At 44.3% G+C, this 17,320-nt stretch overlaps 1 protein-coding gene across 1 annotated transcript in view; it reads right to left on the bottom strand.

Moving 5' to 3' along the window:
* Positions 1-17,320, bottom strand: part of LOC126295230 (uncharacterized) — a 2,305,622-nt gene that overhangs the window by 239,575 nt on the left and 2,048,727 nt on the right. The window contains exon 34 of the mRNA XM_049987579.1: positions 2,217-2,370. Within this exon, the coding sequence (XP_049843536.1) occupies positions 2,217-2,370 (154 nt within the window). The remainder of the gene's footprint in view (positions 1-2,216; positions 2,371-17,320) is intronic.

Here is a 17,320-nt window from a genome sequence, read left to right as displayed (position 1 = left end):
TTTTCACAAATTTACTCGTTTGAATTTATCATAGGTTACCACAAATATACGTGTCGATGGCTCTGACGTAGCCCTCAATTTTTTCTAGTATTTAATTGAAACCCAGGTGTGCAAGTTGTGCTTGAAAATATATGTTAACAATTACGTCATGTGTTAGTTTGGACTACAGTTGCTGGAACATGTCATTTGACACTAGTTTTATCTTGCTGTCTCAAAGTGCCAAGAAGTGTCGATGTGGGAATGTTAAAGAAGACCAACAAGTTATGCTACCATCAGGGGTGGATGTCAGAAAGAATGGGTCAGTATATAAATGAAGATTATCTTAGCCGAATCACTTTTTAGTTTTCATTTTGTTTCTTTTCTCCTCTTTCATGTGTGAAATGGTGTCACGATATCTAAGATACCAGTTAGCGTTGATCGTGATGATGTGACACAATCGTTTTACTGGCTTGGAAGTACCACAGCCCATTATATATACATTGTTTATTACTCTGCTGTTTCTGTCATTCCATGGTTTTACTTTATAAGTTTCCATTGTTTAGCTGTTTCACACATCAATTAACGAACCTTACAAATACATATCTTAAAAATAAAGAAAAAACACATCTGGTTTCCTGACTTGCTTCTCTTGTCCAGTTTCTATACATGAGAGTGTGTCGCGTTACCTGAGATAACAGTGTTGATTTTCATGAAGCTCTAAGTTCAGTTTATTTCTCTGGAAGTTACCTGTACAAACAAATATTAGTTGCTCTATTCCTTCAGTTTGTTGTTCCACTCAATCTGTGTTTTTTAATTCCAGTTTCATGGCTAAGATGTTCCTTACATCAGTAAGGAACATCAAGTCACTCAAATGTTTATTAGTTCCCATTGTATTTCTCTTGTCCAATTTGTAACAGTGAGATGGTGTCAGACCATCTGAGGGATCTAATAGTGTTGCTCTTGATCAAGTGAGTGGTTCATTTTACGTCTCTAAATGTAACCTCAATACATAACACTTACTTGTTTATTAGCATTTCTTGTTCATATCATTCTGTGTTTTTACCATTCCAGTTTTTCAATGTTAAGCTATTTCCTACAGCAAACAATAGATCTCACTTAATATGTTTCCAAAAATAAAAGTGGTCTTAAAATGAACAGTTAGTTGCTTTTGTTCCGTTCATTGGCCGGGGACATTCCCAAGTGACCTGACATAACAGGTTGTTGACGTTGATGATGCAGGATGCTCATTTTACTACACCTGAACTTTGGTTCATATATTTATTGATTCATTTAAATAAACTGAAGAATTCGCCATGTTGGTCATCTTTTATTTGAATAGATTACCAATACAGCCATCGGCCATGCTCACATCTGTTAAAGGGGAATAAAAACATAAGGGTATGACAATTTGTGGGCCAAGACCATGAACACAGGATCAGAAGTGAGCTGATTACGTTAGAAAGACTGATGATGCACATGACACAAAGATAGAAATTAAATTGTTTTAATTATATCTGGAATATTTATACAGTGGTTGGCAGTTAAGTTTGGTGCCGACGGCATTGGCGGAAGGGGAAAAACCACACTTTTAATATTTTTTCTAAGAGTAATTAAATGTCAAAAACTGCAGTGAAAGGCTAGAGTAATACATATGCTAATTTAATATGATATTTGTTTCAGTAGACATATTAAATAAAATGCAACGGTGAGAATAACAAAGGAGCATCATTTAATTATATAGAAAATTGATGTGTTAAAAGTAGTATTATTATGCATCTTGTTAATAAGTTCAGTTTATACTAGACTTATTGTGCATCACTGATTCATTTAAGATAAATGGCATACCAATTTTTCATGAGAAATATCAGATTTATGTTCCTCAAATTATGAAATATTTAGTTATTATGTCTCTCTTATTGATAAGTGTAATCTATTCAAACAAACCAAAATTCTGTGAATTCCACAATTTATGCCGATATTAAGGTCATTCGCCTCCTGGAAAGATTCAAGCGTTTTAATTTCATGTATTACTTTCTCTGTTTGTTAAATCTGTATTTCTTATTGTTCCGGTTAGTTTCTTGCAAACAAATACAGTTCTTGTACTGGGGTATTTCAAAAAATAAAAATGGTCCTAGACTTCACCCTTGGGGAACCTAATTTCTTTCCGCCAGGGCTACTAATGCCAGGGTAAAGAAGTGATGTGAGCCCGCGACCTAGGAGGCAGACCACACACTGACCTGCAGCCTTGGGCCCCACGACTGCGGGGGAGTAGGTGCGTAGCAGGGCCCCACCCCTGGGCAGCGTGGCCGCTCCACCGGGGGCGGTGGATGGGCCAGGCGGGTACGAGTGCGTCATGTAGTAGGCCCCTGCGCCGGAGCTCTTGCTGCTCGCCTGCACAGTAGAAAGAACACAACGTCAGGTTCAACTACACTGCCTTGCTGGCATACTCGCATCAAGACACTGGCTGGAACAAAATGATAAAATTACACTACTGGCCATTAAAATTGCTGCACCAAAAAGAAATGCAGAAGAGAAACGGATATTCATTGGACAATGGTGTTATACTAGAACTGACATGTGATTACATTTTCACGCAATTTGGGTGCATAGACCCTGAGAAATCAGTACCTAGAACAACCACCTCTGACCGTAATAACGGTCTTGATACGCCTGGGCATTGAGTCAAACAGAGCTTGGATGGCGTGTACAGGTACAGCTGCCCGTGCAGCTTCAACACGATACCACAGTTCATCAAGAGTAGTGACTGGCATATTGTGACGAGCCAGTTGCTCGACCACCATTGAACAGACGTTTTCATTTGGCGAGAGATCTGGAGAATGTGCTGGCCTGGGCAGCTGTCGAACATTTTCTGTATCCATAAAAGCCCGCACAGGACCTGTAACATGCGGTCGTGCATTATCCTGCTGAAATGCAGGGTTTCGCAGGGATCGAATGAAGGATAGAGCCACGGGTCGTAACACACCTGAAATGTAACGTCCGCTGTTCAAAGTGCCGTCAATGCCAACAAGACGTGACCGAGACGCGTAACGAATGGCAGCCCATACCATCACGCCGGGTGATACGCCAGTATGGCAATGACGAATACACGCTTCCAATGTGCGTTCACCGCGGTGTCGCCAAACACGGATGCGACCATCATGATGCTGCGAACAGAACATGGATTCATCCGAAAAAATTACGTTTTGTCATTCGTGCACCCTGGGTCGTCGTCGAGTACACCATCGCAGGCGCTCCTGTCTGTAATGCAGCGTCAAGGGTAACCGCAGCCACGGTCTCCGAGCTGATAGTCCGTACTGCTGGAAACGTCGTCGAACTTTTCTAGCAGATGGTTGTTGTCTTGCAAACGTCCTCATCTGTTGGCTCAGGGATCGAGACGTGGCTGCACGATCCGTTACAGCCGTGCGGATAAGATGCCTGTCATCTCGACTGCTAGTAGTGATACGAGGCCGTTGGGATCCAGCTCGGCGTTCCGTAATACCCTCCTGAACCCACCAATTCCATATTCTGCTAACAGTCATTGGATCTCGACCGACGCGAGCAGCAATGTCGCGATACGATAAACCGCAATCCCGATAGGATACAATCCGACTTTTATCAAGGTCGGAAACGTGATGGTACGCATCTCTCCTCCTTACACGAGGCATCACAACAACGTTTCACCAGGCAACGCCGGTCAACTGCTGTTTGTATATGAGAAGTCGGTTGGAAACTTTCCTCGAGTCAGCACGTTGTAGGAGTCGCCACCGGCGCCAACCTTGTGTGAATGCTCTGAAAAGCTAATCAGTTGCATATCACAGCATCTTCTTCCTGTCGGTTAAATTTCGTGTCTGTGGCACGTTTCTTCGTGGTGTAGCAATTTTAATGGCCAGTAGTGTAAATTATCTAACCAATTTGAACAGTAATCGTTATAGCCTCTAGGAAACTAAAATTGTGTATTTGTGAGTGGAGTTTTAGACTTGAGAACATCTCGCGCGTTTTCTATTAAGGCTATTCCAGAAAAAATATTTTTTCTCGTTAAATATATCAGTAGCTAACATAGTTTTTGAGCTTTCATATACATTTTTAGAAACAGAGACATTTAGAGTTGTTAACAGTATTTCAGCGCTGTTTCAGAAGGTAATAAAGATAAGTAAAGAATATTACTCTTTCCATTGTAAAACTATTTTCGGTTTTTGGGAAACAACTCGTCGCTAACATAAAGGTTATTCTGAGAATTACAGAGACATTCTGCAGACTGTATGTAATAAGATGCAGCCGAATGTCTTAGGAGATGCAGTGCAGTTAGCTGTCAGATTTAATTTCAACGGTCTAATGATTTTTGACGACTAAGAGTTTGTGAAGTGTACGTGCGAACTTCCCGCTTCTCTTACACGAGTCGCCTTGCTTGATGTACACAGCCGATCTCCTCCTCTGGACAGCCGGCCTCTGGAATCTCTGTAAACTTCTCCTCCGAAGATGATGCTAGTTACAGCAACATTATAGACACTCTGTCTACTTGCGAAATAATTAGGTACTCTAAGAATACTTTTCAACAACTATCGGTATATTTGAGATTCACAAAGAACAGAATTGACACTTTGCACATAAGCATTAGACTTCTTGGAAGTCACTCGTATCGTCTCACGAATTTAAGTACATTTGGCTTAGCAACCATTTTTTTCCGTATACCTTCACTAGAACTTCCAAGGATTGCCCGATGAGTACTTGAAGGTGGCGTATTTCCACCGCATCTTTACTTCCTCGCGATTTATTTCACACACGCACACACAAACATGTGACGCGCAGTAGGTAGGATTCTAGCATTATGAATATTAGCCGCGCATGACGTATGCCGCAGTGCTATACCGAAATGAAACTGAGTGAAATACAAGTTATTAATTTACTGAATATTCATTTTTACTTACAAATTTTCACATTAAATGTTGGAAGTGTCCCCACTGTTGTTGAATACACGATTCAATTCGTGTAATCATGTTTCGAAACACAAGCTGTAACATTTCTTCTGTAACACAAGCTGTGAAAGTGGATATTGCAGTTTTCAATTCATCGATGGATTTTGCACGATTTTTATAGACAGTTGCTTTCGCTGCACCCCAGACGAAAAAGTCAGGTGGTGTTAGGTCTGGCGATCGTGGAGGCCAAAGTCCCTGTGAAATTATGCGATCACCAAAAACATCAGCAGGCAGTGACATTGAAACGCGAACTGTTTATGACTATTACAGCGCCATCTATCGCAAAGCGAAAAATGTGGGCAACTAAAATATTCATATTTTTTTGCGTACCACACGAATATGTAATAAAAAAAATGGGGCTTCCTATTTTAAAAAAACGGTGTTGATATCCGTTTGACCTATGGCAGCGCCATCTAGCGGTCCAACCATAGCGCCATCTGGTTTCCCCCTTGAAGGTAGACAAGTTTCGTTCTTTGTAGTTTTTTTTACGCTTATTTAGTGAGATATTTGGTCCGGTCATGATCAATGGAGCACCATGTATACCTTAAAAATGTGTAGCCTATGTCTATCCGAACTTTTCTTACAGTGTGGTGTAAAAATTTGATGTAGATCGGCCAAGAACTTTTCGAGATTTTTGGTAACGACTTATCTTTATATTAGCATAGACGGCTAATTATTGAGGAAGTTTACAGAAACCGGCATTTGAATCTGACAGCAGAACGATTCTACCGCCACCAAAATACATCGTCTTCCATTGGCTCCGTTTGCGAGTGGGAGTGGAGAGGGAACGGCCAGCAGCAGTACAAGGTACCCTCTGCAATGCACCGTGTAGTGGTTTGCAGAGTACGTATGCAGATGCAGCTGGAGTAATTGGAGACTTCAAGCAGCAACAGCTCAAGAAGTATACAGGAGACTTCTGCAGTAATGGCACTTATTTTGCACCTACACAGATATCCCCAGCACGAACAGGGAAGAGAAACTTGATCTCACCACTTGGACCCACGAAACATTGCCTGGATGCACGTTGGATAATTTTGCGGTTCTGCTCAGTGTCGTGGAGATGGCGCAGCAGGATTGCCAACCGGAGTAAAATAGCTGGTCCAGTACGGTGTTTTTTCTGTCTCATCTTCGCCTCAGAAGCACAACACATAAACAGTGGCGGCTGTTGTGTAAGAGCCCAAGAGAAAAAAAATGGCTCTGAGCACTATGGGACTTAACATCTGAGGTCATCAATCCCCTAGAACTTAGAATTACTTAAACCTAAGTAACCTAAGGACATCACACACATCCACGCCCGATGCAGGATTCGAACCTGCGACCGCAGCAGCCGCGCGGTTCCAGACTGAAGCGCCTAGAACTGCTCGGGCGCAACGGCTGCCTTTGTTCCTAATCGTCATTGCTAAAGTACTGAGAAGTGGCAATTCGGTTATAACTTCATCTACTTCTCTCGGTTTTGTGTTGTTTTTCGCAGTAGATGCCTTTTCCCCACGGATTAGAGACTTTAGGTACACGGTCATATAAAAAAGCCTGATTAGCTGGAGAGGTAGGAGGGTTATAATGCCAACCCTGAGCAGTGATCAAACAGGCGGGCAGGCGGAGAATAAGGTTCCACAAAAATAGGATTAATAGTTTTGAGTGATACCAATAAAAATTGACCTTTTATTGGTTTCTTATATACGGGGTGTTCGCCCGCATCTCGTGGTCGTGCGGTAGCGTTCTCGATTCCCGCGCCCGGGTTCGATTCCGGGCGGGGTCAGGGATTTTCTCTGCCTCGTGATGGCTGGGTGTTGTGTGTTGTCCTTAGGTTAGTTAGGTTTAAGTAGTTCTAAGTTCTAGGGGACTGATGACCATAGATGTTAAGTCCCGTAGTGCTCAGAGCCATTTTTTATACGGGGTGTTCAAAAAGTCTCTCCGCAGTGCCGTATGATGTTAGCCGCGAGTGCCGTATGCTGCAGTGAATATACCGAAATGAAACTAAGTGAAATACAAGTTATTAATTTAGTGAATACCCATTTTTACTTAAAAAATTTTCACATTAAATGTTGAAAGTGTCACCCTGTTGTTGAATACACAATTCAATTCGTCTAATCATGTATCCAAACACAAGTTGTAACATTTCTTCTGTAACAGAAGCAGTGAAAGTGGATATTGCAGTTTTCAATTCATCGATGGATTTTGCACGATTTTTATAGACAGTTGCGTTCGCTGCACCCCAGAAGAAAAAGTCAGGTGGTGTTAGGTCAGGCGATCGTGGAGGCCAAAGTCCCTGTGAAATTATGCGATCACCAAAAACATCACCAAGCTGTGACATTGGCTCTGAGCACTATGGGACTTAACTTCTGAGGTCATCAGTCCCCTAGAACTTAGAACTACTTAAACCTAACTAACCTAAGGACATCACACACATCCATGCCCGAGGCAGGATTAGAACCTGCGACCGTAGCAGTCGCACGGTTCCGGACAGCGCGCCTAGAACCGAGAGACCACCGCGGCCGGCACAGTGACATTGAAACGCGAGCTGTATGAGCGGTTGCACCATCTTGTTGAGGAAAAAAAACGTTCAGAATTTCACTTAACACAAGTTCTATGAATGGGTACAGAATATCACAGCGGTGTCACTGTGCGTTTCTTGCTTCGTTGAAAAGTATGGGACCCACAATCCGACGTCGAGAAATTGCAATCCGAAGTCCTATTTTCACAGAATGAAGTGGTTCTTCATGAATACACAATGGATTTGCAGTGCTCCACAGACGATAATGATACGAGTTCGTGTACCCGGATAACTGAAACGACGCCTCATCAGTGAAAAACGTTTCATTAGGAATATCACTTCCATTTTGTTGAACGAAATTTTTGAACTATTGACAATAATGCAGTCTCTTGCCACGATCAGTATCTTTCAGTTCTTGCACGGCCGCCACTTTGTATGGGAAAAGTTTTAATTTTTTCCTTACAGCTGTGTGGGCCGTTCCGACACTAATATCGACTTCCTGGGCGAGTTTTCTAACTGACTTGTTCGGACTCGTGGGCGTTTTATCGGAAATATCGAGTAGTTTATCCTCAGACAAAACGCTAGGACGACCACTTCTCGGTGCATCTGTCACCGAAACCGTACTTCGAAATTTGTTAATCAAATCTCGCACAGTATCGCGATGTGGGAGTGTTGTCTCCGCAAAAACTGAATTAAATGTTTGACGAACTAAAACTGTCTATTTACCGCCAGCTTTGAGCACTTGTTCGACTAAAAACACACGTTCTTCAACGGTTAGCATTTTAACAGTGACAAAAACGAAACAAACGAACACAGGAACTAAACGCTCACATCAACACGTGACGACACACACCAACGATACTACAGACGCTGGCTGAGATAAACGGAACAGTGGAATGTTGGGAGAGTCCACTTGAAGGGAAGTAACCCAGGCAGGCGAACAATCATACGGCACGAGCGGCTAACGATCATACGGCACTGCGGAGAGGCTTTTTGAACACCCCGTATAAGTTAGTGTCAGTTAGTTTAAGTAGTGTGTAAGTCTATGGACCGATGACCTCCGCAGCTTGGTCGCATAGGAGTTGACATATATTTGAACATGGATAGACTGCAAATCACACTTAAGTGCTTGGCAGAGGGTTCATCCAACGACCTTCACAATAATTTTCTATTATTCCACACTCGAACAGCGCGCGGGAAAAAATGAATACGTATACCTCTCTGAGCGAGCTCTATTTATCCTCATTGTATTACAATGATCGTTCTCCCGAAGTAGCTCGGCGCCAATAAAATATTTTCGCATTCGGAGGAGAAAGTTGGTGATTGGAATTTCGTGAGAAGATCCTGTCGCCTTTGATTTAGTGAACTCCACCCCAAATCCTGTATCATGTCCGTGACACTTTCTCTCTTATTTCGCGATAACACAAAACGTGTTGCCCTTCTGTGAACTTTCTCTATGTACACTGTTAATCCTATTTGGTAAGGATACCAAACAGCGCAGCAGTACTCCAAAAGAGAACAGACAAGCATAGTGCAGACAGGCTCTTTAGTAAATCTGTTACATTTTCCAAGTGTTCTGCCAATTAAACGCAGTCTTTTGTTTGCCTTCCCCACAACATTTTCTGTGTGTACTTTCCACAGTTTAAGTTGGGGAACTTAAATGGGTATCCTTGGAAGAAGAACGACATAGTTTATATCGAAATCCTGGTAGGTAAAGGTACGGTCAGTTCCACAAGAAAGTGTACCCACTAATTTTAAATGTAGCGTCCGCAGCGGCGTCTCTGGTAGTGGTCTCGAATGCGTACTGAATGCGCTTTTGCACAGTGTACGAAAAAAAAATGAAATCATCGTATGGCATGGATGGCCGAAGGCCCCATTCGTGAAACTTTGGTCGCCGGGTTGCAAGTCTTATTTCAGGTGACGCAACGTAGGGCGACTCGCGTGTCGGTGATGAAATGTTGGTGAGGACAACACAACACCCAGTCCACGAGGGGAGAAAATCTCCAATCCAGCCGGGAATCGAACCCGTGCCAGCTGCAGGGTAGGAAAACAAGTTACCACTCAGCTAAGTAGGCGGACACAGTGTGAGAGTTGAAGGTTTCGTTTTGGAGGTTGCACTTTAAAGTGAGTACAAAATATCTGAAGCGTCACGAGGTAGTGCAAAAATGTGCAATATTTATCAAAAACGCCTTCTGAGTTCCGTTAAGACGATGTTTGGTTCCAACAAGACAAACTGGGTGCTTCAAGAGGATAATGATCTGAAACATCGCAGCCGTCTGAGTACAGCGTGGAAACAAGACAACGGAATGTCCACGGTGGATTGGCCTGCAGTGTCTCCGGAAGCAAATCCGAAGGAAATGTTTAATCATATGTTAAGACGAAGCTTAAAGGAAGCCAATATACAGGGTGTTACAAAAGGGTACGGCCAAACTTACAGGACACATTCCTCACACACAAATAAAGAAAAGATGTTACGTGGACATGTGTCCGCAAATGCTTACTTTCCATGTTAGAGATCATTTTAGTTTCGCCAGTATGTACTGTACTTCCTCGATTCACCGCCAGTTGGCCCAATTGAAGGAAGGTAATATTGAGGCATCAAGGGATCACAAATTTAGCATTGGAGGGCAGCGTGGAGGGTAAAAATCGTAGAGGGAGACCGAGAGATGAGTACACTAAGCAGATTCAGAAGGATGTAGGTTGCAGTAGGTACTGGGAGATGAAGCAGCTTGCACAGGATAGAGTAGCATGGAGAGCTGCATCAAACCAGTCTCAGGACTGAAGACAACAACAACAACAACAATATTGACTTCGGTGCTTGTGTTGACATGCGACTCATTGCTCTACAGTACTAGCATCGAGCACATCAGTACGTAGCATCGACAGGTTAGTGTTCATCACGAACGTGGTTTTGCAGTCAGTGCAATGTTTACAAATGCGGAGTTGGCAGATGCCCATTTGATGTACGGATTAGCACGGGGCAATAGCCGTGGCGCGGTACGACGGTGTCCCGACAGGAAGACGTTCGAAGCAATTGATCGGCGTCTTAGGGAGCACGGAACATTCCAGCCTATGACTCGCGACTGGGGAAGACCTAGAACGACGAGGACACCTGCAATGGACGAGGCAATTCTTCGTGCAGTTCACGATAACCCTAATGTCAGCGTCAGAGAAGTTGCTGCTGTACAAGGTAACGTTGACCACGTCACTGTATGGAGAGTGCTACGGGACAACCAGTTGTTTCCGTACCGTGTACAGCGTGTGCAGGCACTATCAGCAGCTGATTGGCCTCCACGGGTACACTTCTGCGAATGGTTCATCCGACAATGTGACAATCCTCATTTCAGTGCAAATGTTCTCTTTACGGATGAGGCTTCATTCCGACGTGATCAAATTGTAAATTTTCACAATCAACAGGTGTGGGCTGACGAGAATCCGCATGCAGTTGTGCAATAACGTCATCAACACAGATTTTCTGTGAACGTTTGGGTAGGCATTGTTGCTGATGTCTCGATTGGGCCCCATGTTCTTCCACCTACGCTCAATGGAGCACGTTATCATGATTTCATACGGGATACTCTACCTGTGCTGCTAGAATGTGTGCCTTTACAAGTACGACACATGAGCTCCTGCACATTTCAGTCGAAGTGTTCGTACGCTTCTCAACAACAGATTCGGTGACCGACGGATTGGTAGAGGCGGACCAATTGCGTGGCCTCCACGCTCTCCTGACCTCAACCCTCTTGACTTTCATTGATGGGGGCATTTGAAACCTCTCGTCTACGCAACCACGGTACCAAATATAGAGACTCTTTGTTGTCGTATTGTGGACGGCTGTGATACAATACGCCTTTCTCCAGCGCTGCATCATTGCATCAGGGATTCCGTGCGATGGAGAGTGGATGCACGTATCCTCGCTAACGGAGGGCATTTTGAACATGTCCTGTAACAAAGTGTTTGAAGTCACGCTGGTATTTTCTGTTGCTATGTGCTACCATTCCATGATTAATGTGATTTGAAGAGAAGTAATAAAATGATCTCTAAGATGGAAAGTAAGCGTTTCCGGACACATGTCCACATAACATATTTTCTTTCTTTGTGCGTGAGGAATGTTTCCTGAAAGTTTGGCCGTACCTTTTTGTAACACCCTGTATACTTTGAAGCAGCTGTCATATGAAGTCAGGGCAATATGGATAACGAGAGAATGTGCAGAAAATCTCGCGAAAAATTTTCGTACAAACATATATTTATAATAAAACCAAACTAAACTCCGTCAGAAGAGGCGTTGGAAGGCCTATCGGTACCGACCGGCCGCCGTGTCATCCTCAGCCCACAGGCGTCACTGGATGCAGATATGGAGGGGCACGTGGTCAGCACACCGCTCTCCCGGCCGTGTGTCAGTTTCCGCGACCGGAGCCGCTACTTCTCAGTCAAGTAGCTCCTCAGTTTGCCTCACAAGGGCAGAGCGGATGGTCACCCACCCAAGTGCTAGCCCAGCCCGACAGCGCTTAACTTCGGTGATCCGACGGTAACCGGTGTTAACAGTGCGGCAAGGCTGTTTGCTTATTTTTATAGTACACAGATAGCGGTGTATGCTTTCCTGTCGAACTGACTGTACATAGGAATCAATAGAATAAGGCAAGAGAGATAACGCATGTACAGAGGTAGAAAAACAATTATTTTCTCTCGCTCAGTGCACGAAAGAAATAGGAAAGAAAACGATAATATTGGTACGATGTACCATCCGTCACGCACTGTACACTGGGCTCCGGCATTAAAGGAAAATATTTCATATTTTAGTTGATGTTGATATGGACCAAAGCAAGAAAAAAAAATCAATAAACATGGGCTCTAAAATATGTTCCTGAGTAACTATGAGCACCTGTTTAAGAGAGGAGATGTGTTTCACACCAACGAAGATGAACAAGTGCTCTTAGGTCTTACGATATGCGTTTTAGAGCCCATGTTTACTGGAATGTTTATATTGTTTTGGTCCATACTCTCAGTAAATGAAATACTTTTTTGTGCAGCTTGTATTAGAACGTACATGTAGAACATGGCAGCATGCCACACGTTAACAGAAACATACTTTGAGTGTGGGATGATGATCAGAGCAAGATACACAGGCGGTAGCTTATCGAATGCTGTTGGTAATATTTGGTTTGGCTGGCTCTAAGCACTATAGTACTTAACATCTGAGGTCATCAGTCCCCTAGAACTTAGAACTACTTAAACCTAACTAACCTAAGGACATCACACACATCCATGCCCGAGGCAGGATTCGAACCTGCAACCGCAGCGGTCGCGCGGTTCCAGAATGAAGCGCCTACAACCGCTCGGCCACAATATTTGGTTTGTGGGGAGCTCAACTGAGAGGTCATCAGCGCCCGTACAAAGTCCCAATTTTTACACATTCCAATCTAATCACTGTCAAGAATGATGATGAAATGATGAGGACAACACAAACACCCAGCCCCCGGACAGAGAAAATCCCCAACCCCGCCGGCAATCAAACCCCGGACCCCGGGCCCCGTGATCCAGAGGCAGCAACCACGAGCTGCCGACTAGCTTATCGGAGATTTCACAAAAAATTGGAGTTTTCGAAATCAACAGTGCCTACCGTGGATGTTTATACGCGCGTAGACCACCAAACACCTCCCTTCCGCTGATCCACACGGCAGAAATCAGAAGCCAGGTTCTCTGCTCAGAGGCCAAACTTCTGTATACCGATAATACTGAGATCGTAGGGGACATTACAAACGACTGCCTATAGGAGAAAGTTGGCCAGCCGGATAGCTGCTGGGTACGCGTTCTGAGGACAACTTCCGTGCCTTGATGTAATGGGCGGAAGTACACTTTTAGTACTTGTGTGCTCTGAGAAACTAGCTAAACCAGCACAGTACGAATAAATATATTTATGGAGAAATAATTCCTTCTTCTTTCCATACATGCCAGCTAAGGCCCATTTTCAGGTTCCTAAGTTAGTTTTAATCTTCTCCAATTTTCCCTCTATTCACTATTTTTGCTTTCGTCTCTTCTGCTGCAAATTTACTTCCGCGTCTTGTTTAAATTGAAAACCATCTCACTTCGTAATTTTGTATCTAAACTTTGTCCTTTATTATTTATGCGAACTTCTTCTAGACCTTCATGTACTTTCACAAACCTTGCAATTTTTCAACACGTACTCCTTTCCTTGTCGGTCTTCAGATGTGCTTATGCAGTGTTTGTCTTCTTTTCCTGATTTAATCTGTACTTGTTTCTACGTGTTTGCTTCTGCCAGTGATTTGTCATCCCTGTTCTGTTTTCCAATATACCTTCTTCAAAATCATTGTTTTCTTTTCCTGACTTCTTAATTTTTTTTATTGTTTCTGATGCATATGTACTTACATGAAGATGATGGCACACGAGAGAAATTCGTGGCGGCCTACGTCAAACCAAGAACTCCTCTGTCCTCACGCGAGTGTTACGGAAATGCTTCAGGAACTCTGGTGAGAGTCTAGAGGAAAGGAGGCGTTCTTTTCGTGAATCGCTACTGAGGAAATTTAGAGAACCAGCATTTGAGGCTGACTGCAGTACAATTTTACTGCCGCCAACTTACATTTCTCGGAAAGACCTCAAAGATAAGAAAAGAGAGATTAGGGCTCGTACAGAGGCGTATAGGCAGTCATCTTTCCCTCGTTCTGTTTCGGAGTGGAGCAGGGAGAGAAGATGCCTGTTGAGGTACGATGTACCCTCCGCCACGCACCGTATGGTGGACTGCGGAGTATGTATGTAGATGTAGACGTAGGCCCGACAGTACCGACCGACCGCAGTGTCATCCTCAGCTCTTAGGCGTCACTGGATGCGGATATGGAGGAGTATGTGTTCAGCCCACTGCCCTCCCAGGCACCGCCAGCTGCTACTTCCTAGTCAAGAAGCTCCTCGTAAAGGCTGAATGAAGCCCGCATGCCAACAGCATTCGGCAGCCTGCACAGTCATTCATCCAAGTGCCAGCGAATCCAGACAACGCTCCAATTCGCTGATCTGACGGAACCCGGCGGTGTTACCAGCGCAGAAAGGCCATTGGCAAAGCAGACACAAGATTGAAGAAAAGCAAAATAATATTGAGGTTACTACCACTTGTGAGCATTCAAATGTGAGTAAAGATGTTTAAATATACTAGGTCCCTCAAAAAAAATACACACTATTTTTTTAATCCATCTTTTATTCTACATATTTGAAAGTTTCACAGTGTGTAGATGCATCCTTTAGGAACAATAGTTTCATTTCTCCACATAATTTCCATCCCTTTCAACTGCCTTATGCCACCTTGGAACCAGCGCGTGTATGCCCTGTTTGGCAGCGTGCACAAGGGAGTCATCACCTTCAAACCTTGTTCCACGAAGAGAGTCTTTCAGTTTCCCAAAGAGATGATAGTCACACGGAGCCAGGTCAGGACTGTAAGGCGGGTATTTCAGTGTTGTCCATCCGAGTTTCGTGATCGCTTCCAGGGTTTTTTGACTGACATGTGGCCGTGTATTGTTGTGCAACAGCAAAACATCCTGCTTTTGCCGATGTGGTCGAACACGACTCAGTCCACCTTGAAGTTTCTTCAGTGTCGTCACATATGCATCAGAATTTATGGTGGTTCCACTTGGTACGATGTCCACAAGCGAGAGACCTTCGAAATCGAAAAACACCGTAGCCATAACTTTTCAAGCAGAAGGTGTGGTTTTCAATTTTCTTAGCTTGGGTGAATTTGCATGATGGCACTCCATTAATTGCCTCTTCATTTCTGGTGAAAAATGATGGAGCCATGTTTCATCACCTGTCACAATTCTTCCAAGAAATTCATCTCCACCATTCTCGTACTGTTCCAAAAGTTGGCTGCCTACAATTTTTCTTGTTTCTTTGTGAGCCACTGTCAACATCCTGCGAACCCACCTGGCACAAACCTTTTTTAAAGCCAACACTTTCAGTACTCTGCAAACACTTCCTGCCCCTATCCCAATGTAGCGTGACAGTTCGTACACTGTGATGCGTCTGTCAGCAGTCACCAATTTGTTAACTCTCCGCACATTGTCTGGAGTGAGTGCAGTACGAGGCCTGCCGCTGCGAGGACAATCCTCAATATTGCCGTGCCCGCTTTCATCACGTAACCTGCTTGCCCACCGACTGACTGTACCGCGATCGACAGCAGCATCTCCGTACACCTTTTTCAACCTCTATAAGATATTTCCCGATGTCTCGTTCTCACAGCACAGGAATTCTGTGACAGCATGTTGCTTCTGACGAACGTCAAGTGTAGCAGCCACCTTGGAGACATGGTGTGACGGCGTAACTGACGGGAACAGGTTGAACTAAGTTTGAAAAGAAGCGGGACGGATGTATGTACACACTAAAACTTTCACACATGCAGAATGAAAACTGCATTTTTACAAAAATAGTATGCATTTCTTTTGGAGTGACTCTCGTACATTCTGACGAAAGAAGTGAAGAACCCAGAAGACAAGCTCAGATGCCAATGTAACTTCGTATGTGTACACACCGTCTGTGGGTATGGCAGATAGAAAGGTCAACCCCACGCACTGTTGCTGGTGGAATTTAGTGTTTTTAACTTGGCTGGTAGGCGTGTACAGCGTCAGATATTACGTGACGAAAAAAAGACTCGGAGATGCCACGGACACGTATGAGATAGTGTTATCAGCAGCAGACAGACTCTGGAAGGGGCTTCATTTTAGGCCTCAGTTTGGTCAGCTAGTCGAATAGTGCAATATTCAGATTTGTACGGCACTCGGATCTCACGGTGATCCAATATTGGACAGTGTGGGAAAGTGAGGGCAGGCTTACTCATCATGAAGGTTCTGGTGGACCATGTCTGACCACCACAAGGAGGGATCGCCGTGTTGGACACCAAGTACATCGTAGTTCCTTCACATCTGCGGCTACCATTGGAGAACAAGTGATGGACTCATGTATGATACCACAGTATTGGGTGGAGGCTAGCAGTAGCCAGAGTGTGTAATTACCACCGCATCTGTAGGTTGCCATTGACTCTAATCGCACTGTGGTCATCGATGAATCAAGGTTGGTTCTGATGACTACCGTCTGAAGAGGTCCGATTTTTCCAAAGTTTTGAAAGAACACAGCGGTGTTACTCCGGGCATCATGTTGCGGAGAGCTATTGGATATGATCTCAGGTCGCGGCTGGTAGTGACTGAGGGAACTCTGACGGAATATCGGTAGGCCACGGACATGCTGGTTCTCAAGTGTTACCTCTCCTGTGCCAGTGGTGCGGTCCCATTTGTCAACAGAACAACGCTCGTCTACACATGGCACAAGTCGCAAGAACTATCTGCGTGATGTTCAGGTACTCCCGTGCACGTAAGATCCGCAGATCTGCCCCCAAAAGAACACGGGTGGGACCAGCTCGAGTCTCAACTCCAGCCCACTGGATCAGATACACCGTCTGATCAAAAGTATCCTGATACCTGTCCGAAAATGACTTACAAGTTCGTGGCGCCCTCCATCGGTAACGATGGAATTCAGCATGGTGTTGGCCCACCCTTAGCCTTGATGATAGCTTCCACTCTCACTGGCATACCTTCACTCAGGCGCTGCAAGGTTTCTTGGGAAATGGCAGCCCATTCTTCACGGAGTGCTGCACTGAGGAGAGGTATCGATGTCGATCAGTGAGGCCTGGAACGAAGTCGGCGTTCAAAAATATCCCAAAGGTGTTCTACAGGTTTCTGATCAAGACTCTGTGTAGGCCAGTCCATTACAGGGGTGTTATTGTCTGTGATCAATCCGCCACAGGCCGTGCATTGTGAACAGGTGTTCGATCGTGTTGAAAGAGCAGTTGTCATTCCCGAATTGCTCTTCGACAGTGGGAAGCAAG

Source organism: Schistocerca gregaria, chromosome 11 (assembly GCF_023897955.1).
Source record: "Schistocerca gregaria isolate iqSchGreg1 chromosome 11, iqSchGreg1.2, whole genome shotgun sequence".
Lineage (NCBI taxonomy): Eukaryota > Metazoa > Arthropoda > Insecta > Orthoptera > Acrididae > Schistocerca > Schistocerca gregaria.
This window is presented reverse-complemented; position numbering and strand designations above follow the sequence as displayed.